Consider the following 26,030-nt stretch of genomic DNA (forward strand, 5'->3'; position numbering starts at 1 on the left):
AAATTTTCCTACTTTCTTTTCATCAGTATAAACGTGAGTTATCTTCTTTCCTCCTTCCCCTGCTCTTCTTCTTCATCCTCATGCTCTGCCTTTCTTAAGTAAGTTGGCCTATCCTTCTTCCTTGTGATATTATTGTCAATTGATTGTAATTAAGGAGTTGATTGGAATCAGCAATTGGAATATAAATTTTTTATTCATTAGACTTATGATTTGTGATTGAATGTATATAGGCTTTGGTTTTTAGTTCTTTGTTAGTTATGAAATTAAATTTAAGATTATATGAAAATTAATTTACTATTGGGCATTATATGAATTTGTTGAAAATTTGCTTCTGCCTATAATGGAATTACAAAAGAAGCTCTTGAAAATCAAGCAAGGCAGCTTTCAGATCAATTTAAGGATAGGGGAGCAAGCAATGATACTTTATTTCTTGCTCCTTACTGCCAAGGGTAAGCCACTTTATAGCTACTTTTGGTACAAATAAATATTTTTTATATTTACTTATTTGATAACACTTGTTATTTCTTATTAGGGGGCACTGGATACTTATTGTAGTTAACCTTGTTGCTTTAAAAATTTGGTATCTCAATCCTCTTAACAGAGAACCAAGCAACAAGCCAGATATGGTAGAACTTTTTAATAAGTAAGTTGAATTTTTATCAATTGTTATTTTAATATCCATATATATTAAATTTCTAACATTTATTATTTATTTTCTTCTTAAAGCTGTGGTCTTGTATTGTACTGCGACCAATAAGACCTTGTCCCCAAGCTTAAGGGCATTGGAATCTTGTGAGACATGAGTCACAGTTAAGGCAAACCTAATGGACTGAGTTTTTAATTAACAAACCGTGGCCTTTTAACTATTATTTTATTGATATGTGATTTTTTTTCACAATGTCCACTCCAGCCAAATCAGAGCAATGACTGTGGCTGTTGCTTGATGAGATTCTTGAAGGACATTATTACTCATGCTCCTACCACATTACCTAACAAGGTATATATTAAATTTAATGATACTTAAATTGTACATTTTAACAATTTTTGTTAGATAGCTATTAACTTAAACTTGTTGTAACTCTTTACATACAGTACTTCAAGAATGCCTACCGTGTTCGGTATGCAGCTGCACATATAGAGGAAACCCTCGAAGAGGTAGCTCAGGCCGTGTTTAACATGTGGATAGCAGTAGTGGTTAGGCCCAATTAGTTTTGATATACACATTTATTTTTTTGGTCAATTTTATGTCTGAGGCCAATTAATTTTAAAATTTTAACTTGTAAAGTAGATAAAGTTATAGATTTTTTTATGGCATTAGGTTTAAAGTATAGGTAGATATAAGATAAATTAAAGATATTTGGATTATAATTTTAATGTAAATAATGATTCAATTATTTTTATTGTTGGCTGGTTAGTATATATATTTGATTGCTTTGTATTTATAGGGGGCTACTTTTTACTTTTAAAAAAATACATTATAAATACTTGATGGTTATTTAGAAAGAAACGTCAAGTATAAATTTACTTGACAGTTATTTCAAAATAACCATCAAGTATTTGGCATATAGAATTTGCAAAACACATATTTGATAGTTGTTACAAAGTAACCATCAAATATTACTAAATTATTGACGGTTATTTTATTGCTGCAATATATGGTAATATTTAAGTGATTGCTTGACAGTTATTTTATTTTAAAATAACCGTTAAATAATTTTTAAAATATTTGACGGTTAAAAAATATTAAATAAATATATGACGCCCCATTATTTGAAGGTTAAAAATTATCAAATAATTTTTAAAATAATTATTAAATAAGGAGATATTTTAAAGTAGTGGACCAACCATCAACTTAACTTCATTGAGCTGCTGATCGAGGCAAGCCAGCAGCTTTTGGCTTTGTGTTTCCTGCGTTATAGTTACACGTTTTGAACGACGGACAGGAAGCCACAAGATAGGATACTTGTGAACGACGGTGGTAGTGGGGCCACGCTGACAACAAAACAAATACGGGACTACAGGCACCCACTCATCTCATTTTTCATCCTCTTTCGTCTGTCCTCCAGTTACTATTCTCTAAATATCTTAATATTGCTAATTCACTAAAAACATGATAACTCTAAAGTTAATTTCTTGTGAGGACTTTGATCCCCGTCAACAATATTGCTAATTATATTATATTTTTAAACAGACGACGTATATTTAAATTTTATACACTTCTCTCAACACAAACTTAAATACTAATTTGTGTTGTTGTGACTGGCTTATATTTTTGGCCATTAAATATACTTTTGATCAAATCAAAGATCAAAGTCATCTAGAAGAATATAGGATACCGTAATTAAATCTCTTTTTAAATTTATGCACATGCAATTATTCTTTTGCATGTTTTGTCACCATCAACATGTGACCAAATTTTACAATTCAATTATCCCTAATTAATTAGTTTTGGGTTCCAAAAATACAAAAAACCTAGCCTTAAGAGTTTGTTAATTTTTTTATCTATTTTTCTTTTAAAAAATATTTTATAAATCAATTTTTAATAATTATTTTTCAAACTAAAAGAAAAGGAAAATATATTAATTTTAAAAAAATTTAGCATTAAAAAATTGGTTTATAATGATGTTGCTGGCAATTAATGGTGGTAGCTTATGATAATGATTAGTTGAGGTGACTATAGTTTTTAATAATTAAATGTACTGTATTTTAAAAAATAAAACAAAAACAGTCTTAAGATGTTTCTATTTTTTAATTTTTAAAACAAAAAATAAGAACAATTTTAAAAACAATTAAATTTAAAACACTTGTTTAAACGAATTTTTTATTTTTTTAGAAAAACAAAAACCAAACAAGCTAAAGCCCTAAGGCCTTTTAGATTTTCCCCTCTAAAAAAGATTGACTTTTTCACAAGAGAGTCTATTCCAAAAAAATTATCCCCTTTCGATCCTTTAGTAGTTTTTAGAAAAAATTTGCACATTGATAAAGTTTTTATGTTCATAAAAAAATATTATTATTATTTTTACCTCGACTTCCAATTACAAAGTACTTCGTAATGAGTGAGAGAAATATTTATACAAAAATTTAGGTTAATAAATACAAGAGATAAAATTAAATTCTTTTTACATATACTGAATTGTTTATATTTTGAATTAAGATTAATTAAGGAGAAATACTTATATTTTGAATCATAAGAAATAACTTATTAGGTGGGATGGTCTCTTAAACTTATAAATCACATTTATCAAGTAAGGCTATTTAATGTAAGACCCATAACATTTTGCTAATTTAATTAAAATATTAGCAACCAATATTCCAATATATCTATGTGGTAACATTTATTAGCAGCCCCGATTAGTTCATTGCAAAAGTTATTAACAATGCAACTCATTTTTTAAACTTTATGTCGTATATAAAAAATGCAAGAAAAATATATATTTTTTTATTCCCAGAACTATTTTTTTCAATTATTAATTTTATTCTCAAATTTTAACTAAGAACAAACCTTATAGTTTATTGATTGAAAGAAATAAAAGAATTAAATTATTCTAAATAGAGAAACTATAAATTGAGTTGCCCCGGCTCAAAACTCTAGGGATTGAATTGTTTTTAGCTAATCAACTATGCATGTTGAGATATTTAGTTAAAAGTTAGGATTAAATCATTAAATGTTACCAACAATGGCCACTTAGTCTTTTACCGAATTAACTGGAGGCTCCAACAATGGCCGTGAAGCTGAACGAGCTTTCAATTCCGATCCACGTGGAATGCTTCTCTCTTATTATTATTATTATTATTATTTTTTACCAAAGACAAGCTTCATCCTCTACTTGAAATAGAATTTTGGCAAATCCGGTGTCAAAAGGCATGTAGGTTTATAAATTTTGGGAACGCTTGTGTGAATTTGGAAATTGGAATATTGATATAATATTTGAGCCCATTGCATGGAATTGGTTATACACACGTAGGCTGGAACCAGATCTTTGGCAAAGGAGCACTATACCATCTCGATATATAGCCACTCATGCCATACCTTTAGCCCTTTTATTTTCCTAAATCCCAACGTGTTCCCAATACGCTATCACCTCTTATCTTTGTTTAGACTTTAAAATATGGCTCTAGATTTCCGAAATGCTGAAAATTCAATAAAATAAAATAAAATAAAATAAAAATCCAAGCAATGTTTTGAGGAAAATTAAGTACCAGTCTGATGGGGTAAAACATCAGCATGATCATTAGTTGCAGTTCTATGGGTATTTTAAAAAATATTTTTAGTATTTTTATTTAACATAAATTCATATCACAAGATTAGAAGTTTAGATTTCAAGATAAACTGATACAGTTTCTCGGCCAGATGAATCAAATTCCTCGATGATTCCGTTTTTCATTTGCCGTCGCAGGACTATGTAAAGGACGGCGAAGGTGGACCCACTTGACAATGCTCTGCCCGCGCTGATAATTTTTCTTCGCGTCGCACGTGGATATTGTGAAATGAATGGACCAGTGCCCCTGGAGGACGGATCTTACAATTTCTGCTGGCGAAAAAAATAAAATAAAATAAAATAAACGGATGAACATTATAACAAAAGTATAAAATTGAAGTAACAAAAATAAGAATATTAAGATGAATGTACAAATATACATAGAAAGACAAAATTCAAAATGAGTAAATACAAAAAAAGTGAGTGTTGCAACTATTGAAGAAAAAATAATAAAAAATTGTTTGAGGTGGTTTGAATATGTATAAAGAAGACTATAAGAGGCACCTATGAGAAGAATAAAGCAAATGATTTGAACTCTGTTAAGAAAGGTAGAGAAAGACTAAAGAAAATACTTTTGGAGGTTGTTAGGAGAGACATTTTAATTAACAATATTTTTAAAAGCTTAATAAATGATAGAGCATAATAGTATCATATAATTTATGTAACCGACCTCACTTAATGGAATAAGATTTATTGTTATTGTTGTTTATAAGTTATTTCAAATATATTCTAATGGAATGAACAAAATTCATTAACTTTATCTAAAAATTTAATAAGTTTTCAATTTTATCATATTAAATATAAATATTTTCTCCCACTAATATTTAATAGAAGGTAAAAGAAAAAATTATGATAAAAATTTAATGGTATACTTATAAATAAAACTAAAAAACCTTCTCTTTGACTTATAAACAAGATTGGAACAAGTAATCTAAATTATTAGTATAAATTAAATTGATACCTTCATGTCACAAAATTGAAATCCCCAACCACTTTTAATTTGAAATTAAATATAAGTTGTTAAAGTGGCATATGCTACAGAGCAATTGAAATTGTTTTCTAGTGGATGTGGTGGAGGCATTTGAAACCCTCAAGATAATTGTGTCAAATGTTTTAGCTGCAAACTTACTATTGTTCTACCTATGATTGTCATGGTTTGCTTCTTTGCTAGGATATCAATTTGTATAATGTTGATATGTTCGGTGATTATATTGATGCTATTAATTTGATTACTAAAGGATGTAATGACTCACATCTTTTTCTTGACGTAATTAAAGATGTTTGATTTTTGTTTCACAAAGGTTAGAGTATATTTATCCATAATGTTAGTAGTTCGATTACTAAAGGATGTAAGGACTTACATATTTTTCTAGATGTAATTAACGATGCTCGATTTTCGTTTCACAGAGATTAAAGTATATTTATCTGTTATGTTAGTAGAGACTCTAATACCTATACTGATTATTTTGCTAAGCTTATTGATAGATTACATGTTAGTTTTTTTTACCTTTAATCATCCCCAACTTTACTCCAAGAGGCAGTGCACGATAATAGCGTTTTAAGAGGATAAATATTTTGATGTAATCTCTTTTCATTTTGAATACTTTCCTTTCAGTCGAAAAAAAAAAATTGCTTTCAGTGTTGAAGTTGAGTCCCCCATCCAATGAAATGACACCCGCTTTGCATTACTGGCTGACACTACTCCCTCTTAAGACATCGTCTTTCGGATTTGCAAAGCAATCCAACGCAGTACGTGCCTAGTACGCGCCAAAGCGAAACTATAAACTGAACGATAACACGTGACAAGCAAATTAATAACTACTAATGAAAAATCAAATCAGCGTGCATGCGCATATTTTCTGTGGAGACTACAGGTTCGGGAAAGTGCTATATAGATAACAAGCCCTTCACAGTTAAGGGACGCAAGCAGTTAACATTAGCAAACTGAAAGCATCATTAGCTAGTACATTCACTTGCAATTAGCAAGAAGTATGGCCTTAGCTAGGGCGTTCTCGGCCAATTCCTGCTTCATCTCACCTGGTTTTAGGAAACACCACGAACACGAAGGGCCTCTTTCCTTTCAAAGGCTTCAATGCGTCGCCAGCCAACAAACCCTTTCCCTCCCTCCCTCGTCTCTAAGAAACTCAGCCAATTACCAGCCTACTCTCTGGACTCATGACTTCCTCCAGTCCCTCAACAATGGTTTTACGGTACGTAATATATTTCAATATCCACTTTCTCCCTTCATTACTCTACTCCCTCCTTGCTTCAGGAATTCACAACTAAGAACGTTCTTCATGATCTTCGATTATATATTACCACAAAGAATTCACAGTACTTGTTGTTATAGGATGAAAAGAACCAACACAGAGAAAGGAAGCTGCTCGACGACGTGAGGGGGATGATCGTGGATGAAAATGCCCAGCGACTGGCAAAACTTGAGCTCATTGACGACATCCAACGCTTAGGCCTTGGTTATCACTTTGACGACGAGGTAAAAGCCGCTCTTGATAGTCTCATCACTTGGGAAAAACGTAGTCAGACAAAACAGTGCATAAGCCTGCACGAAGCTGCGTTGACCTTCAGACTCCTCAGAGATCATGGCTATCATGTCTCCCCAGGTACTGTCCATCTATTGTTGACGTTACTGTTTATCTATATGGCTCTCCTTGTGGGGTTTTTATAATTACATCTCGCATAAATCAAGCAACGCAGATATATTTGCGAGTTTCAAGGACCAAAACGGCAATTTCAAGGCATGCCTTGGCAAAGATGGGGGAGGGATGTTGAGTCTGTACGAGGCAACGTTTCTGGGATACGAAGGAGAAGACATTTTGGAGGAGGCCAGGGCCTTCGCCGCCATTCATCTCGGAGACATGAAGGAACATCTAAGCAACGATCATCAGTTAGGACAGGCGATTGGCCACGCTCTGGACCTTCCACTGCATCACAGAACTAGAAGGTTAGAAGCCAGATGGTACATAGAAGCGTACAGAAAAAGAAAAGACGCCAATAAGATGCTTCTAGAAGCTGCCAGACTGGATTTTAACATAGTGCAGTCATCACTTCAAAGGGATCTCCAAGAAATGTCAAGGCTAGTCAATTCATCATATTCATATATGATCGAGTCATTTCCCCATATACATTTTATTAGTGCCAATCAAATTGTAAAAGGCTCAAAAGAGAAAATTGGCTTCTTTCATGTGTTTATTATTATAGGTGGTGGAAGGCGATGGGACTGGCATCAAAGTTGAGCTTCAGCAGGGACAGGCTAATGGAGTGCTTCTTTTGGGCCGTCGGGATGGCGTCCGAACCTCAATATAGTGAGCTTCGCAAAGCTTTGACCAAAGTCACTTGTCTTATTACCACAATCGATGACGTCTATGATGTTTATGGCACTTTGGATGAACTTGAGCTTTTTACTGCCGCTGTTGAAAGGTTGGTTCTCTCCTATATGTTTAACTTTATTTTACATATATTCCCATTGGTTGGAAGAAATGTATAAGTAGAAACCAACTATGTTAGGATAATAGGATCCTAATAACATTATATGATGAATTCTTCTTTCGTTGTTTCAGGTGGGATATCAATGCAATACATGTTCTACCAGAGTACATGAAGGTGTGTTTCCTAGCCCTGTACAACACTGTCAATGAAATGACGTATGAGGCACTGAAAGAGCACGGACACACCATCCTACCCTACCTGGCCAGAGCAGTGAGTACTCAACGAAAACAATTTCATAACAAACATATATCACATGTTAAACACTATTTCAGTGTGAAACTAATTAAATGGTCTTTTCTTGATATTAATTTAAAGTGGTCAGAAACATTGAAAGCATTCCTACAAGAAGCCAGGTGGTCTTATGACAAACATATACCCTCCTTCAATGACTACTTCGAAAACGCATGGATGTCAGTTTCAGGAGTATTAATTCTCACCCATGCTTATTTCTTTCTCCATCACAATTTCTCAAAGGAGTCACTTCAATCCTTGGACCCCCATCATGACCTCTTGCGTTGCCCTTCCATCATATTTCGACTGTGCAACGATCTAGGCACATCAAAGGTGACCTATCCCCTGTCAATCTGAATATTTGCTATGCCGTCATACATTAATTTCATTTGGGTGCAGGTGATGGGGTCATTATATTGTTTTAATTATGGTCTTTGATAATGTTTTTGGGTGCAGGCGGAGTTAGAGAGAGGTGAGGCAGCAAATTCGATAGTATGTTACATGCGTCAAAGTGGGGCCACTGAAGAGAATGGATACAAATACGTGCGCAATTTGGTGGACGAGACGTGGAGGAAGATGAACAAAGAAAGAGGAATGGGGTCTGAATTTTCTAAAGCTTTTGTAGAAACAGCAATGAATCTCGCGAGAGTTTCCCATTGCACCTACCAGTATGGAGATGGACATGGAGCCCCGGATGCTGCATCCAAGAACCGGATTCGATCATTAATTGTTGAACCCATTAAGCTTCCTGAGAATTAATAGGCCTCCAATTACTTGATCCTCTATATGTTTGGGGAATTACATTGGCTGTGTTTTGCATATGCGAATCAAACTTAAAGATTGAAAAAAAAAACTATTATTGTATACTAAATACTAGTAGCTAGATAACAAAGTGGCTTTCTTTAAAAAGACCGTTCCGTGTTTCTTGATAATGCAATAAATTGAAAGATAAAACTGATAAATAATCCTTCGTCTAATCAATTTGGAATTATCATAACGTTTGAAAATATTAACCTAAACTGACTGTAACAAGAAACTACATATATCACTCATTATCAGTTGCGAGATCAGTTATTATTTAATTTAATTAATTTATTATGGCTTCACTAAATAAATGAATCTTATTGGTCAATTAATTATTAGAGCGAAAAATTACGGGAAAAAATTTATTGAGATTTGAGAATGTAAAAAGAGAGGCACTTAATTAAAAATATATTTTTATTACTCACTCAACTTACCATATTCACAAACACTCGACTTCTCCTCGTAACTTTTACCTCGACCCCCCTCACATCACTTCATCTTTTCTCTCTCATCACGCGCTCTTTTTCTTCGCCGCACGCTACAACATCTGAAGCTACCCATCGATACGAGCACTAAGCCAGTTACGCCATTCATTCTTCACGCTTCCCAATCCTTCTTCTGACACCGCCAAAAGTATCTAGAATTTTCTGCGTTTATTTTATTTCTTCACCGTCTCTATTTGTTTCTCTCGGGCATATATAAGCGGATGAAAATTAAAGGAATCTTCCGTTAGGGAAGTGTGATGATTGGCATCGTGGCTCTAGTGGCCGAAAATGCCATCCACGTACGCTGCTGCCTGTTGCCCCACTCTTCATCTCAATTATTGTTCACAAGATCAGCCACAATCAGAGGGATGAAGTCATGAAACCTTTTTGTGGCCAACAAAGAAAATCAGAATGCTAAAATAAATCAAAGTGAAAAAAATTTAGGCTTTTTGCTCAAAAAAAAAAGTTTGGCTTGTTTTATTTTGTTCTCTTTTTATTTTTAAAAACGATTTTATAAACCATATTTTAAAATTCATTTTTCAAGATACAAAAAAAAAATCTATTTGATTAAATTAATTTGAAAATGTTTTTAATTTAGAATTTAAAAAACAAAATAATTTTTTTAAAAAAAGACTTCTTTTGAAAACATGTTATTCGGCATCAATTCGTGGAGGATGGTAGGGAAGCAACAGCCTCATATACGATGATTGAACTGTTCCTACAGTTTTAACTCCAGGAAACGAGGCCATTATCATCAGAGCTATAGACATGGCTACTGCTCTGTTTATAATTATTGATCCCTGTCATTCACCTGATGTTGCTGGATTATTATCATGAATATATTGTTGTTGAAGTTGTAGGCAGAGGTAGAGATGTATTAAGTTGGAGAATATGCTGACGCGAGCCAACAGATATGTAGGTCAGGGTTCGCTGGAAGGAGACAAATAAAGATGGAAGCATTATGGGATCCACTATCAAAAATATATTGCACGTACCGACGGCTATGAAACCTGGCCATGATTCCTCATGCATTATTGAGACATGGTCATCATGCAACTCCTCTAGCTCTTTGATGAATAATGATCAGCCTGTTCTGGTTTTAAACTTTATAAGCTCTCAGAACTAGATTCGTGATTACAAACTTCACCGATCGCGATAACCTATAATTATGAGTTAAAGATCCATAATTATTCGACTGCTCAATTAATGTAAAATATTTTACATACCATGGATTAAATGCAATAGTATTATACACATCATAGATATACAAAAAAAAATTAATATAACCCTTTTCATTAATTTTACATACAAATTCACTTTTAATTGTAATAATCTAAAAGTAGTCTCATGTCTTTTTTTTTTTTTAATTGTGCAAAGATATTGTCCATTGAAAGTAATCTTGTTCGATGAACGGGCAGACACTAAACGTGATTAGCCTCTTAGTGAGAATTTGAATCTTACTTCATTGTCGAGGATTAGCCTTTTCTGCTAAACGTAACATTTGTTAATTAGTCCCATGTCTTTAAAATGCAACCTTACGACAGTGATCTCCATGAGGGATCGATTCGAGTTGTCAAGGGGCCATCATCCAGACTAATTGGGCCTTAGAACAGCGTAAATGCATTTTTTTTTTTTAAAAAAACACCCATTGTCAAAAGGAATGAGAGGGGTCACTTTTATTTAGAGCTAGTAATTCAGGCGGGCGGACTTATTTAAATTGATCTCAATTCAAGTGAGCTTATTTGAATTGGACTTAAAGAATCTTACTTTTTTAAAAAGCTTATATAGTTAAGCCCGGCCCTAACTTCTTCGGGTTTATTCAGACCGGCCGGAATACCTGAAACTTTTTTAAAAAATATTTTTTATTTTTTAATCATTTTTAATTTTTAAATAATTTTATTAACATAAAATATTATTTTAACTTGAAAAGAATAAAAAAATAATAACTTATTAACTTTGTAGTTAAGTACTTAAGTAGCTCTGTTACTGTTTTGTTGTATTATATGCAATTTATTCATGAATATTTTCTTTACTTGTAAATTAATGTCTTATTTATTTAAATGTTGCCCTTATCATGGTTATATAAAAATATTTATATATTTTAATTGAATTATATTATTTTAATTATGATCAAGTTAATCTCAATTCAACTACGGTTAGACCACTAATTTAAAATTATTGTCCTGATTAGTTTAAAGTTTCTAATAAATATTGGATAAATTGTACTTTTTATTTTTAAGAATATGAAAAAAATAGTATATTATATAAAACAAAATCATTTAATTATGGGTAAAATACTATTTTTTAAAATTTTTTTCTTTAACCTTTTATATTATTTAAATCCTACATACAAAAGCTATTTACTTTAGTTCATTCCTAATTTTTAACTAAGTCTGACATGGATAATAATTAAATAATTATTAAAAAATATTATTTTATTTATTATGTTTGTTTAGTAGTAGAGTTGGGAATTCTTACATGTTCAAAATTTTTTAAATTATTTTTAATTTAAAATTAATTATCTTATTTTATAAAAAATATAAAATATAATTTTTTGGACAAGAAAATGGTGTACATGACTCAACTCTTTTTTTTTTAAAAATTAAGTTTTAAAATATAAAAATAAATATTAAAATATATTTTAATTGTTATTTTGAGATATTTTATTTGATTAAAAATAATAAAAATAGGAAAATATAAATATTTTTATTTTTTTAAAATAACTATAGTAATACACTCAAATATATGGTATTTTAGAATAAAATGATATAAAACTTAAAAAATAATTAACATTTATTATATTATATATATTCTAAAAAAATTTCTATTCGGGTATTCAGGCCAAGCCTGAACGGTTTGAGCTTGGCCCTAATTTTTTTGGGTCTATTCGGGTGGCTCAGATAAGCTCGAACAATAAAAAATTATTATTTTTTTGAGCTTGGGCTTAACTTTTTCGGGCGGGTTCGAGTTGGCCCGTAGGGCTTGGCCCAAATTAACAACCTTTCTTTTATTGGTTCATTTGCAACCCTACCCTCCCTTTCCCCCACCTTGGGGGACTAAACTATTAAAGCAGATCTCTTATGATATACAATTAGGCCATACAACTTGTATAGTGCGTAATACCATGAAATGGCAAATACTATATAAAGTGGGTTTTGAACTCACGCCCTCTCACAAGAATCAAAACTTGAGTTTGGTGCCTTAGACCACTTAGCTATCCTAACTACTTGTTGTGTCAACAGTCAAAATTATTATTGACTCATTTGCATTTATTCACATAATTTAGTTTCTCCAAGTAAAGGTGTAAATAGATTAGGCTCCTATAGCCTAATCTATCTCAAATCTAAACTATCCCATTTATTAAATAACTTCAAACCAAGTTCAAGCTTTGAATTATACATGTTTAATTAAATAAGTCAGATCTATTTTTATAGGACCTAACCTACAACTTACAAGCATGCTTGTTTACATATATATATTATTATTATGTAATATATTACATACACATAAACTGTACTATTTAATTTTTAATCAATCATTTATTTTTTATTTTTACTTTTGTTTTCAATTAGAGTGAACCTTTATTGATTTTAATGTTGTTACTTTATTATTATGTTATATTATAGTTGGTAAAACTTGTTAATTATTATACATATTATAATTGATAATTTAGATTGTGTGAGCGTATGCATGCATGCTTTAACAATCCTAAAGCATATTTGAGATATTTAAAAAGTTCATTTTTATTTAGACTTTTAAATAGGTTTTCAAACTAAACCAAATTTTAAAGAGGCTTAAGTTTGAGCCATGAAAAAAAAAAATCCTTATATAACCTTCAAGTTAGGCTCAATCTTCTAATCTATCACAAATACTCAAGTGTATTTAACAAAGTCTAACTTGACTTAGCATGTTTTCACCTCTACCCCAAGTCTGTCTAGTATGAGTAAATTGTTATTATAAAACACTGTATTAAAGTTAGATCTGTCATTTGAGTAATATACACTAGTTTTATTTGTCACGTTAAAGGCTGAGCGGAAGGAAAATTGTATATTTTTGTATATGATATAACAATTTCAACAAGTTGCGTCAGGGTGAGCAAGCCGAGCCCCATATTTAGTAGAGGCAAGCTTATCATAGATGAGAAGCCCAATCCAGCAAAAGGACTCATGAGGGATTTTGTGTAAGCCTGAATTGCCTTAAGTTTTTTTTTCCTGGAAAAAACATCACCAAGTACTTTCAGCTTTTCTCATCATTTTTTTCCCTTATTGTATATGCGTCAATGGAATTAAATGTTAAGTAGTAACTAGATAACGGTTTGTAAGATTCAATTGAGGAAAAATCCGTAGATATACACAGTGCATCACATCATCCATACTATATCTAATCAAAATATAATATTTAAATAACATTAAATATAAATTAATTCTAATATTAATGATAATAGAAAAAAATAAGAAACTAAATAAGCATGCTATTATAAAAATAAATTTATTAAAAAAATAAAACCTAATATTTAATTTAATTAAATGTGTGTAATTTTTTTTGAATAGATTATGAATAATGTGATGCATTGAGTTTATTTAATTTTATTTTTTAATTGAGTGTGGTTTGTGATTCTATTAAATTTTTTGTGATAATTGTGAAAGTATTTCAGTTTTCCTCAAAATAACAAACATCCTGTCTCCCACGTGCAAAGAGAGTGGGAGAGGAACTGAAAACCGCAAAATTGAGTGATTTGAAAATAGAGAATAATCTTTTTGGATTACAAAATTTGAACTTGTGAACTATTTTATAGTTTATAAAAAAAATTTATTTGAAACATTATTTTTTTAAAAATGTCCACCTCTTTTCATTTATATTCTTGAATTTTTCTAGTAACACATACATAATATTTAAATATGAGTCATTTAAAGATGATAAATAAAAAAATAGGGGTATAAATGAAAAGGGATATAAAACTTATTTAATATTATATATATTTTTGGCCTGAATTTTAATATTCTATATTTTGAATTAAGAGATATTTTTAAAAAATTACTTAACTTATATTATCATTTGGAGGGTAAATGGACACCGCTCAAGCATTTGAAATTGCTGAGACCTCGAAATCTGCAAGGTGAGTGGCGTCTAAGGGAAAGAAAGATTGAGTTCACTCCGGCTCTAGTGCTTTGCATCAAATTACGTAGCCCACTTCATTACGAGAGGGAATGACTCCAACGTTATTTTAATAACTTAACAAATAAAAATGTATAATGCATTTTCATTTGGATTCTTTTTTTTTAACCTTTTAAAGGCAACAACGGAAGTCTTATTAACTATAGCGCGTACATCAAGGACTTTTTAATCAAAGCAAGCAACCAAAATGCTTTGCCACAATATCAATTAATTAAAATTAATATTTACACCGATTCTATATAAGCATTGTCGCTTATCAGCAGAGAATACTATAAAAATCATCTATTATTAGGCATTATTAGAAAGATTAAAAATCTCACAATGAGAGACTGAATTGTTATCTTTGACCACGTTTATAAAGAAGTGAATAGATATACTGATCTATTAGTTCATCGGTCAATACATGACACTTTTAACGTTATGATTTTTGATTTTTCTCTGATGGACTGTAATAATCTTATGATTTTAGAAATGATTAGACCATAATCTTTTTGTACAGTTTTGCCATAGTCTTGTATAAAAAAAAAAAAAAAAGCTTTGCCAGGCTATCTCCATTGCTTATGGAGTGAGAAATGAAAGTGTGAAAAGAGATATATATGAGAACTTGAGAGGGATGTGTTGCTAAACAGAGAAAGAATATATTGGGAAATATTTACGGTACACATATGATATGGCTCTTCCCAATCACATATTGAGAAATAATTGTTTGACTTCTACGAATTAAAGAATTGCGCAACTACAAGTCTATTCATCAATCAACTTCAATTTTATTTCAATGAAACCGTTTTGTGAACAATGAAACAAAATCAGAAGAAAGAGAAAGAAAATTCAAATTATAATTCTAAAAATTTATGACATATTTTTTTTTTAATGAAAACACCAGTTCTCCCGAAAAAGCTGCGGTCGCATTTGTTTAAAATTGTCAGTATATAACTATTTTAACAAACTTAGAAGATATTTATTCTTTGTTCTTTCTTATATTTGAGCTATCTATATAAAAACTGTCCATACATAGATATTTTAGCAAAAAAGTAATGAACTTAAATCTTGTTCACAGATAAAAATTAAAAGGTGATGCCTTGTGAATGAAAATAAGTCACGTTTAAAAAATTGTTCCCAATTAAACTTAATAATACTAAAATATGACTAATGATGCTAGATACGAGATGAAATAAAAATTTTGACAAAAAATTATATAAAAGATACAGATGACAATATGAATAGTCCGTCATCCGTCTTAAATAAAATAATTAAGTTAAATATTAAGTTGTTGCGTACAACTAAATAATCATTAAAATAATTAATTTTAGTTTATGTACAGCTAATGAGCATATTTATAATAATAAACCCACCATTTACAATATTGTTTTAAATTTAATAGTATTTGATATTTATCATATGAATTATGCATCTAATTTATTATTGCTTGTCTTGACATTGGAAGGATGATAATGGTAAATTTACAGTGACATTCAGCCCAAAAAAAACAAAAAAGGGTACACTAAAATTTAAATCCCAGTGACCGTTGTCTTAACATTGATGTTATGTTTGGATGCATATGAATTTAAATTTAAGTCAAATTCATTATTTGAGCAATTAAAAATTGGTGGATTTGTATTTGACCAAAATCCAAGCTCAAATTTTAATTTAATTCCTTTGTAATTTTAAATTCTTTTTAAATTTTTATTATTTTAAATTTTCATGAAAGCTTCTATCTTTCTTTATATTCATTCATCAACTTTGCTACATTCTTAACTTTGACATTATTGCCTCTAGCAGAGTTCACCGGGGTCGGACTGCCAACATTTATTGGGACTAGATTGCCAAAATCAATGGGGACCAAACATAAGGTAATGACCAAGATAGGAATGCCAGTGTCAACTTGAATTGGACCGCTAGTGTCAACCAAGATTGAATGGACTACGGGCACCAACTGTGATCATATGGCCAACTTTTACTGAAATTGGATAGATAGCATCGACCAGGATCACACTGCCAATGTTGATAAGGATCGGACAACCTACTTTGACCGAGATTGGGTAACTAGCTTTGATCAGGGTTGGACCTCTGGGGCCCTCCTAGTCCGCACCCCTGACACCGACCGGGACCTAATTGCTACACTAAGTTTAGGATCTAATGGCCAACTTTGATAGGGATCAGATGAATGACACCGACCAAGATTAGATCTCTGGTGCCAACCAAGATTGGATTGCTAGAGCCTACTGGGACTGGATGGCCAACTTTAACCAAGATCGGATGGCTGGCTTTGACTAAGATCGAATGCCGATGCTAACCCAAATTTGACCACCTACAACGATTAGGACCACCCTCCTATGCCACTTTATGCCTATTTACCGTCGTTGTCATTCGATGTTGGTCCAGTGCCATAATTCGGTGTCAGTCCACTACCATCTTCCAATATTAGTCCATTGCATCCAACTGGTTTTAGTTCATCACCATTGTTTGGGATTGATTTGTGATCACCATTTTTGATTCACTCGCCTTTGTCATCTGGCACCAAATGGTTGTTGTTAATAGGAAATGGTCTGGTATCATCATTTATGTCCAATTTGTAGCCCTTATACTTTTATAATAGGATAGTTAGAGTCGACTGAGACTAGGTTGCCACCTTTGATCTCGACTAGACTGCTAACTTTTACTTGGACTATATCATTGATGTCATTCGAGTTGCTTTTAAACTTAAATATAAAATATAAAATTTTATTTAACATCTAAATAAAAAATTTTAATATTATAATTTGAAATTTTTAATATCATCCAAACAAAAATTTTAAAATCTATGAATTTCAAATGTGAGATTTTAAATATGAGGTTTTAAATTTAAATTTTCAACATAAACCCATCTATCTAAAAGCAACCTGAGGGAAAATGAAGTAGTAATATTTAATGACCATGCACGTAGGCTCCTCCGCAAGTAAACTCAAACTCTTGAAGATGTCCTTTTTCTGTATGATAGAGACGTTCATCTCAGAAAGTGGTTTCTCTCCGGAGATCACCCAACTCAGTGCAGAGGAAAGGCTTTATCAAGGCGGTGTGGTTGACCCACTAACTTGAATGATCCATTCCCTCACTACCCAGCAAAAATGTATATCACATAAACGCACACGTTTTATAATGCCGATAGAGCTTTTGGACCCCAGAAAAATAATAACAACAATAAAGTTTGATTTGTCGTTCTGAATCCCACCATTGCCATGCACTATCAACTAAAGAAACCTTCACAACTGGTCCTGTGTACGTGTGTATTGATCATATAATATGAACCTACTTAATTAAAATGTATTGCCCTACTGAAACATGTGCTGTCTTTGCTTATTACGAATATTTGTTGGAGGAAGGGACGTGGAACTATGCAAGCACTTGGCTCAGAATCATCTTTTACTTTACACTGAACTTAATCAACTTCAGTAGCTCAGAAAAACTACGAAATTGAACTCACTCCTTTGCTGTACACTACATGTAAGTTACATAGGAAAAATCTCAATCTATATCATGGCAATTGTTCTGTCATGAACAGAGTTTGGGCAATGATCTTGAATAGCCGTGGCCTGACGATACTCTTGATTTCATTATCTTTGCCATCTGGGTTTGCAATTTCCTGCAGATATTCTCCAATTCTGCAACCCTCCATTTCATTCCTTGCAAGCTTGCTGCGAATTTCTTGTCCTGGACTGGAACATCAAATTCTCCAGTATACAGCATGGCCTGTTCCTTGATTCTGTGTCTTGTTCCTCTTCTGTCAGTGTCACTGGAACTACGTGGCGAAATGGTGATTGCAGCTGCATTGGGGATGCCGAGAATTAAGTTCTTGAGCTTGGATTGTTGAACCATAAGAGCCTTAACGGCAGATTTTGAAGGGAATTTTCTGTTCTGAGACAGATGCTGGCATGCCTCGGCTGAAAGCTTCTCATAATTTAAAACACTGCATATCTTCAGCCTTTCTTCCTCTGACAAATCCGCGTGCACCTATAGTCAAACACGTTTAAGTAGGCTTTTCAATTTTTAAAGTCATTCTTTTGAGATCACAATAGTATTTCCAGACAATAATGATAGAATGGACAACCACATGACACTGACAGATTGGACATTAGAGACTTCCAAGATTAAAATGACCTACTAACAAACCCAAAGATTGGTTTAGCTGTAAATGTCATCACAAGCTTGAATCCTTCGTATACCAATTCAGGAGAAGAATAAATGAAATATGAACCAACTAACCTCAAGATACATGTCCATTGCATGATACAGTTCATCATAGGAGTCTCTTGCAGAATCTGGTAGTGCTGAGGCAAGAGCCAAGAACTTGGATGTTTTTAAATAAGGATCAGGGGCTATTTCAGCTATATACAAATCTATAAAGCTCGCAACTTTCTTCATCCGAGAAGGAGCAATCAGACGGGTCCCTTGAAGCAGGAATGCCTTCAAGAATCTCAGAACAAGATTCACGTCGTATAAGTAGTTTATTCCATAAGGAGATGGAACAAGCAAATTGTCCAAGGTTGCTTGATCCAACTGGGCGCCAATCATATTCTCCAATTTGTTCTTGCTAAATTTGCTTATGTTCAAGTTGAGGGTGATTCGGAGAATCCCAAATAAAGTCTTGCAAGAGAGAACTCTAGGGTCCATACTGTAATGCATGTCTATGACCATTTCTATGATCTTCCTCTTCTCATCAGTTGTGGCAGAAGAAAACTTTGCCTTCTGGTAATACATCAGAAACCTGCTGATTATAACTTGGTCCAATTTACGCCAAAGCATAGACTTCACCAGCATTTGAACCAGCAAGGGACTGAGAAACATAAGGTCTTCAAACCACCATGTTGAACGAGAAAAGGCAGTCTTTGTACTCTCAATGCTTTTGGAGTCGCTGGAACATCGATGCCCAGAACTCTCAGAGGAACAAGAAGATGGACATGGGCTCGCTTCGCTGGTCAAAACCAGCCTCCCAACTATGGATTCCAAGCATTTCTCAAGCATCATAGTAGAACAACCTGCGACTAGAGTGAAATCTTGGCACTGTTTCAAGGCTGCTAAAAGGTTGGACCATGTCCAGTAGCCAATCTCTTGGAGTGATTTTTCTGTTTGCTCCAACAAATTAGGACTCTTCCCATCAACGGACTCTTTCATTTCCATGAATTTTGCAGCAGAGTGTGCAAGGAACAAATTGAAAGGAGTTATGCCATATTTTCCGTTGTTGTAACAAAATCTCAATACAAGCTCAAAACCTGATGCCCCTCCTGGAAAGTCATGGAATATTACTTTAAGCTTTCTATTAGGACCGGTATTTTTCCCAAATAATTTAATGAATTTGCTAGAATAGTGAGCAACAATATTCTGCAAGCACCCATTTAAAATGTGAAACAGAGTTAGATGACAAAAGAGATTCTCTCACGAAAGAAAACATCTACAATTTTTTTTTTCTCTATCTACACATGAAAGGGGAAATCTAGCATCGAATTAAACCGGCAGAGAGAGACGAGAAAAAAAATTAAGGAAAAAGGAAAGTTGCTGCAAAAGAGTGGACCGGTGATACAGGGGTTGTTATGAACAATAAATTGTGCATTAGAGAGAGACAGAAGGATCTCCATCAACTAATAATCTAGCATAGAAGCGTATAGAAGAGAAATAAATGACCCCGAAAGCAACCCTCAGTCACTCGCAAAAGGAGTGAATAAAACAAATGAAGGTGAGAACATTAAAATCCAGCATTTAATGCGATATGCCGCAAACAAGAACAAAACAATAAACCACATAAGAAGAAAGAAAGAAACCAGACAAAGAATAAGGTCCTCTGAGCTTGCGGTTTGTAAAAATGGAGATGATAATTAAATAATTATTGCCCCACTTCACTGTCATGCAGGTGCATATTAATGATGGACAGAAAGTTTCAATTTTTATCATAAAGTTACTAACGAAATGATAACGGAAGAAAGAAGAGATAAATTACAGCAGAATGCATGGATATTGAATAAATCCTTGAACAGTATATAAAAAAAAAATCATTGAACAATAACCACTTCTGGCTTTACTAGCAACAACAAGTAGCACGTAGATAAACAATCAACCAGAAGATTGAAAGGACGAAGTTTCTGGGTTCTGACTATAGCTTAGATCCTAAACCTACGCGAAATCAAAATTTGAAGCAGAGGTTCTGATAAACAGAGAAAATGCTTACTTTGTTAACCAGGAAGGTCTCCTGTCCATTTATATCGACTTCAAGATCACAGCAATCTTCCATGACTTAAGCAAGAACGAAAACCCAAAACGAACCCACCACAAATCAAGAGTAGTGAACTTTTTGGGAGATGCGTAATAAATAGAAAGCGAAAGAAGCCAAAATATGGGGGAGGGAAGGAGGAGAAAAAAGGACGCAGTGCAACCAAAGAGCAGATTCTGAGAGAAAGAAGAAGACAAAGAGGAAGGAGAGGGCGAAGCTAGAGAGAGACAAAGAGAGTGAGGCAGAAAATGGGGTGGTTGTAGTTGAGTCTTCGATTGGTGAGGTGATGCGGTTCGACCATGGGACACAGAGACAAAGCAGAGAGTGCAAGAGAAGCAACACAAAGCATATAAAATCGGACAGTGGGATATTATATGTATGGACGGACTATAAGTCAGAGACGCAGACGCAGAGAAAGATTATCGAGGCATATAACAAGTATTCCCCTTGTCTGGATTCTGAATTTATACATTTTTTTTTCTATTTTTGCAGCAGGCCACCTAAATAACTTATTGGCTAACTGTTCAGCAATTTAGTTTCTGGGAAATTAGGAATGAATTATTTTAATTGGTTGTTGAATTGGTATATATACAATATGGGATTATATAATCTTTCCTAAGCGGGTCAATTAGAGCTTGTATTTCATGTGATAAATTAAGAGAAAAAGGATTACTCTAAATGATAATTTAGATTAGCATCTTCCTTTATTTGAGGTACGTAGGCGGTGTATCTCTACGGTAAGTTTTTTAACGTGAACAGGTTATCAAGGAGCAACTTGGAGACATGATAACGGCGTCAATATATAATTAAGTAATATCAGGTTTGTTTATTCATGTGGTGATGATTAATTAATTCAATCACCGTCTAGTCGTGAAGAGTTATGATCATTAGTCCTAGGAAAAATAACTCCAGTGCTGGTGTTTAGTGGGAACAATATGAAGGATAGAAACTTCGACCAGCACAGTTTTTCAACATCCACATAGGATGGTAAACTAGGAGGATCACATATATTTTGTTCATCTAACTTAGAATGAAAAAATGCAGTGGATCACAAATCGAAAAGTTGGAAAATTATCATTATTAAGTAAATTACGGCAGATTGCTCACAACCGACCTTAGCTCAGTTGGCAGAGCGGAGGACTGTAGTGTGTAACATATCAGATATCCTTAGGCCGCTGGTTCGAATCCGGCAGGTCGGACTTTTTGTTTCCCTTCTTCTTCTTCTTCTTCTTGTTTTTTTTGTTTTTTGGGGGGAACTTGTTAGCTTAGTATGTCCAATATGTCTCTCTGATTTGTCCACGCACAATAATACAAACTGGTATGGAATTGAATATGACCTCTCATGAAAAAGCAATATTCAGGATTGGGTGGTCCTTTCTAATTATTTTTGCCTTTCTTTTCTGTTTTTGTCTTTATTTGGTGGCAAAAAAAGATTTACACCGCAAACTGTAATTAATTTTGTTCTTGATTCTTGAATATCACTCTTCTTTAACTTCGATTATTGAAAACTCAAAATATTCAATTTGATCCTTAAAATATTTTTCCCAATTTTTTTTTCAGGATAATGCCTCATTTACTTTGTAAACATTTTATTATAATCAAGATGGATGGACTTGGAAAGAAAGTTGTAAATATATTTAATTACTTATCAGACAATTGAGTCACAGGTATGCTTGAAATACAAAATATTAAAACTTTTAGATTACCAAATTAAGTATAATTAAAGCTTGTTTCACTCCATGATATATATATATATATATAGGCTTGAAAGAATTCTGATATATATATTTATTGACTTGCATATCTGTGAGAGGGCCTTGCACTCTTGCCTGACCTTCGCTTATGCAGATGCTGTAACAAAAGGGTTTGGAAATCATGAGAGTCTGTTGCAGATTGAAATAAGAAAACAAAATATACTAAGAGAGATCTTCTTAGCAACCAAGAGAACCTCTTGCACTGAGTTCGAAGGCAGAAAACAAAAGCTGCATCAAAAGGGGAATACATATATGTATATATGTATATGCATGGCTGGCTGAGAGACACAGTTTTGACTCTTGTACAAAGACAATCAGCACATTTAACTTTTATGCCTTTCGTGTGATCTAACAGCCTCGGCTTCATCGCAGTAGCTAGCAGACGAGAATTACAATCAAAATGAAAGCCGCTTTTCCTTTCTTGTCTCTTGCTGGTCATTTTGCAGCCTTTCCATACAGCCTTCAACTTTAACTGATTTCGCTTCTCTGCCTCTCTCCCTGGACCACTCAACCAAAACTCAAATCCCTCTCATGCTAGCTAGGCCCATTTCTCTTGCTGTCTCTTGTTGTAAATTTAGTATGCTTAAGGACTCAAACCTCATGGTATATTGATCAATATTCAGAAGTTTTTTTATATCACTTTAGTACTTTCAATATTCAAATAATTGAACCAAAATTACGTGTGCGAATACTAGAATGATACAAAACTTTTATATCGAGTGATCAGTGAATTGATAGGGAGGGACCAAATGAGGTTTAAGTCCTTATTATAAAGACAGCTCAGCCCACACCCATATGATCGCTTAACTCACTGGGGACCCAAGCTGTGGCGATTACAGAGTTATGGCCTTTCCATGTGAGGACCAACATATCTTCTTCTCTCTTCATTCCCCATCCACTAGCATGCTCATCAAGCAAAGCCTTAACATCTCTCACGGTTTCTTCACAAAATGGAACGTTGAAGAAGCCTCCGTTTTTCATCCTTTGCGACATTTTCGCCCCACTTTCTAATCTCTCTATTCTCTGAACCCCCTCGAAGCTGATGATGTTCTCAATTTTCTGGCCTATGTCAGATTCATACTCTACCCTGTGGTTGCTGTCTTTAGGCAAAAAGGTCTCCAAAGCATCAAAGGGTATCCACAAATAGTTGAAACAAGTGGTGATTCTTGACGTGAGACTTGGGACACTAAGATCACAATCCTCATCAACCAATAGTACTATTCTAGGGTTAAGACTTTTAATTAGATTTATGAAAGTATCCCTAGGGGACGCATCTTGGAAACTCTCCTTTCTTTCATCGGACAAGTAACGTAGCCAATTTTGACAATTTATCACCAAAGCTTCGTCTTCCCTAAGATTTAACGTAGCGGGATTCAGGTGACTTAACAATGACTCAAAGGGAAAGCAGGATGAATCATTATTAACATTGCTCAATTCAGAAGATGCGCTCCTTCGAATCACATTAAACTCAAAAAGGACCTCCCTGAACTTAGCAAAATTCCCCAGGCGCAGCCCAACTTCTTCTATTGAAATATTGACCAAAGGTGGGACAGATGGCCTACAAGAAGGCACTGTGATTTTAACCTCAGGAGGGCCTTCAGGCCTTTTGGCCAAGGCATCTATAAGTGTAGGCCACTGCATACAATGGGTAATGCTAAAATCTAGTATGTGCACTCTTTGGAATCCATGAATTGCTTTAAGAATAGCACTATTGGAAGCACAAAACCCAAACCTATGCCAAGGGATAAGATCAACGTACCCTGCAAGCTCTGTCACGGACATCAACCTTCTCTGGATGGTACTGCTTCTCCCGTTGAAGTTCATGGGGCAGACTCGTGAAGCCCTAGAGATTAAGGCTCTGAGAAACCACGAGGTGAGCCTTTGGTTGGTGTCGCCAACTGGAGAAGCGACATTATTGAGCACCCACATGACTTGTTGAGCTAAAGTTACATCGTTGCTCTCTAAAGCACTGGCACAGTGAAGCAAGAGCTTCTCTATACAACCTCCATCGAGGCTCCCGAGGCAGCCTTTGAGTGCTCCTGAGATATCAGGATTATTGTGCGGTGCGTTGAAGAGAGTTGGATATTGGAGGGAAATGGAAGTAGTGCTTCCTTTTAACTCAGTTTTCATGGCTCTAGCTTGGTTTTAGGTTTCTGAAGAGGAGGAAAAACAAGATCAAAAGTGCTTGTAAGGTTTATGATTTTTACTGGACGTGCATCGGTGCATGGAAGAGAACTGATGAGTGCAATATATGTACAGGGAAAAGAGAAGATGGAATGAAGAGAGAGGATATTGTTTTAGTGAGCTTTTTGACTCGCGCCAAGAGGATAAAGGTGCAGATCGAGGATTGAAAAGCCAGGGCTTTATCAACTGAATTTTTAGAGGCTTAAGGACATATAAACGCTTCCGACATCAGAGCAAAACCCTTTGGGTATGAAAGTGCGGTAGCTAGGGAGGAGGAGGAGTTTGAGAACTATGACTTGTGAAGCCGTATATATAGTAGACAAAAGGTCCTTATATGTCATATATCTTGATATAGTAGTACGGAGACAAAACTTTGAGATTGGGTACAGTAAATAAACCTCTAGACTTTTTTTTTTTAACATATGTCCTTCTGATCAATGCACTGCAGTATAATTATTAGAGTTGTAAAAGAATATATCTGTAACCAATTAAAATTGACGTGAGTGGTAAAGACTCATCACTTAATTAAGTAGTTGAGGATTCAAAACCTAATCATTATTTATGTCCTAATTTAGTTAAGAAAGGTTTGCCCATTATTGCCATTACCTTGGGAGAGATATTTCCTGCCTCCTGTGGAGCTTGATCCTTATACTTACCAAAAAAAACGTGTGTGTGTTATGACAAAAGTCTTAATTATGTGATTAATTTTAAAATATATATTTTTAATTGACTGTAGGCATCATTAAAATGCTCCTATGATGTTAATATTTTTTTAACTTACTTTCATCTAACATTTAATTACCGTGTAGTTTATTGACTTATTATTGAATGTTACTTGTCACACATCATATAGGTTAGATTTGGAAACTAATTATAACGCTCAACGCAGCATATTATTAGTTAGCATAGATATATGGATTAAAATGAGATAGAAATTAAGGATATCTATTTAGTATTGTTCAAGTGTTTTAAGCACGGCTTACTAAAATTTTATATTTTTATTAGAGCGACATTTTAATAATTAATTAACTAAATTAATGAAATGATATGCGGAGAATCAAATAGAGATTTCATTATTCGTCAAAGGCAACAATAGATTTTTTTTTTCTTTGAATTATTCAAGCCTATATTTTCAAACTGTACTGGGAAATTTCAATTTGAATAATGTGATCCGGTGGTTAAGTACTATGGTTTGTAGAGGAATTTCCATGCACGCCTTCTCAAAAGCAACATAAAAGTTCTTTTTTGCTACTGCATTAGATAGATATAGACGATGCTACACGTCCCTCCAATCCAATGCATTAATTAATAGATATTTATACACGTCCCTTTGAAATAAGTTGTTGGATGGATCAAAAGATCATAAAGCTAATTTAGATTATTATACTGTTGC

At 33.5% G+C, this 26,030-nt stretch overlaps 3 protein-coding genes and 1 non-coding gene across 5 annotated transcripts; 2 read left to right on the forward strand and 2 right to left on the reverse strand.

The window, feature by feature from the left end:
* Window positions 1–6,250: 6,250 nt before the first annotated feature.
* On the forward strand, window positions 6,251–8,756 carry LOC129297098 (tricyclene synthase TPS4, chloroplastic-like). The gene is made up of 7 exons (XM_054935478.1): window positions 6,251–6,469; window positions 6,610–6,880; window positions 6,975–7,353; window positions 7,479–7,697; window positions 7,838–7,976; window positions 8,082–8,330; window positions 8,454–8,756. The coding sequence occupies exons 1-7, from the start codon at window positions 6,251–6,253 to the stop codon at window positions 8,754–8,756; spliced, it is 1,779 nt and encodes a 592-aa protein (XP_054791453.1).
* Window positions 8,757–17,727: 8,971 nt separating this feature from the next.
* Window positions 17,728–21,205, reverse strand: LOC129297097 (BTB/POZ domain-containing protein At3g22104-like). Of its 2 annotated transcripts, none has more exons than XM_054935476.1 (3): window positions 20,658–21,205; window positions 18,701–19,816; window positions 17,728–18,448 (listed from the first exon to the last, which is right to left on the reverse strand). In XM_054935476.1, the coding sequence occupies exons 1-3, from the start codon at window positions 20,718–20,720 to the stop codon at window positions 17,990–17,992; spliced, it is 1,638 nt and encodes a 545-aa protein (XP_054791451.1). In that variant the 5' UTR covers window positions 20,721–21,205; the 3' UTR covers window positions 17,728–17,989. The 2 variants fall into 2 exon arrangements, with proteins under 2 accessions (XP_054791451.1, XP_054791452.1); XM_054935477.1 differs by having other exon boundaries at window positions 18,701–19,719; window positions 20,658–21,176.
* Window positions 21,206–21,808: 603 nt separating this feature from the next.
* On the forward strand, window positions 21,809–21,898 carry TRNAY-GUA (transfer RNA tyrosine (anticodon GUA)). The gene is given in 2 exon segments: window positions 21,809–21,845; window positions 21,863–21,898. It is a non-coding gene; the product is annotated as a tRNA-Tyr (tRNA).
* Window positions 21,899–22,458: 560 nt separating this feature from the next.
* Window positions 22,459–24,898, reverse strand: LOC129297100 (scarecrow-like protein 32). Its single transcript, XM_054935479.1, has one exon. It carries the CDS (start codon window positions 24,581–24,583, stop codon window positions 23,234–23,236), a length of 1,350 nt encoding a protein of 449 aa, XP_054791454.1. The 5' UTR covers window positions 24,584–24,898; the 3' UTR covers window positions 22,459–23,233.
* Between the last annotated feature and the right edge of the window lie 1,132 nt (window positions 24,899–26,030).

This window comes from Prosopis cineraria, unplaced genomic scaffold (genome assembly GCF_029017545.1).
Source record: "Prosopis cineraria cultivar Desert tree isolate PC_DT_omini unplaced genomic scaffold, ASM2901754v1 PC436, whole genome shotgun sequence".
Lineage (NCBI taxonomy): Eukaryota > Viridiplantae > Streptophyta > Magnoliopsida > Fabales > Fabaceae > Prosopis > Prosopis cineraria.